Source organism: Etheostoma spectabile, chromosome 2 (genome assembly GCF_008692095.1).
Source record: "Etheostoma spectabile isolate EspeVRDwgs_2016 chromosome 2, UIUC_Espe_1.0, whole genome shotgun sequence".
Classification (NCBI taxonomy): domain Eukaryota; kingdom Metazoa; phylum Chordata; class Actinopteri; order Perciformes; family Percidae; genus Etheostoma; species Etheostoma spectabile.
The window spans coordinates 7,092,423-7,092,848 of NC_045734.1; the positions used below are offsets into that span (position 1 = coordinate 7,092,423).

Below are 426 nucleotides of genomic sequence, written 5' to 3' on the forward strand. Positions count from 1 at the left end.
GTGTTGGGAGGTGGTGTCCTGCGGGTGCTGTGGGCGATGTATGTGTCACAGAAAGGGGCGGAGCCAGGGCGGGGAGGAGGGGAGTCTGGAATCATCATTATAGCTGCTTCACGTAGTTTCCTGGGAAGGTTCCAAACAACTTGCTCCTTCGGGAGGTTCCTTTCAAAAACAAAAGAGCAATAAAATGAGATCGGCAGTGCTTTCAAACTCTGGCAGCAGTCACTGATCTTATTCCAGCTCACTGCAGTCTGGAAACCATCCAAACCTCGAGATCAAACTGAATCGCATAATAACCCTTCAGTGGGCAAGTCTTTCCTAAAAGAATGTAAAGATTTACACGGCAGCAGATTCTCAGGGCCATCAGACTCACTCAGCTGTGCAGGATACTGTTGACTTAGGTGTCACGTTCTAAATGTGTGGTGGGAT

General features: G+C 48.8%; 1 protein-coding gene across 17 annotated transcripts in view; it reads right to left on the reverse strand.

Moving 5' to 3' along the window:
- Nucleotides 1-426, reverse strand: part of sorbs2a (sorbin and SH3 domain containing 2a) — a 63,620-nt gene continuing 63,194 nt past the window's right edge. For all 17 annotated transcript variants that reach the window (XM_032501194.1, XM_032501221.1, XM_032501250.1 and 14 more), the window contains one exon: nt 1-159. In XM_032501194.1, coding sequence (XP_032357085.1) covers nt 98-159 — 62 coding nt within the window. In that variant the 3' untranslated portion in view covers nt 1-97. The remainder of the gene's footprint in view (nt 160-426) is intronic.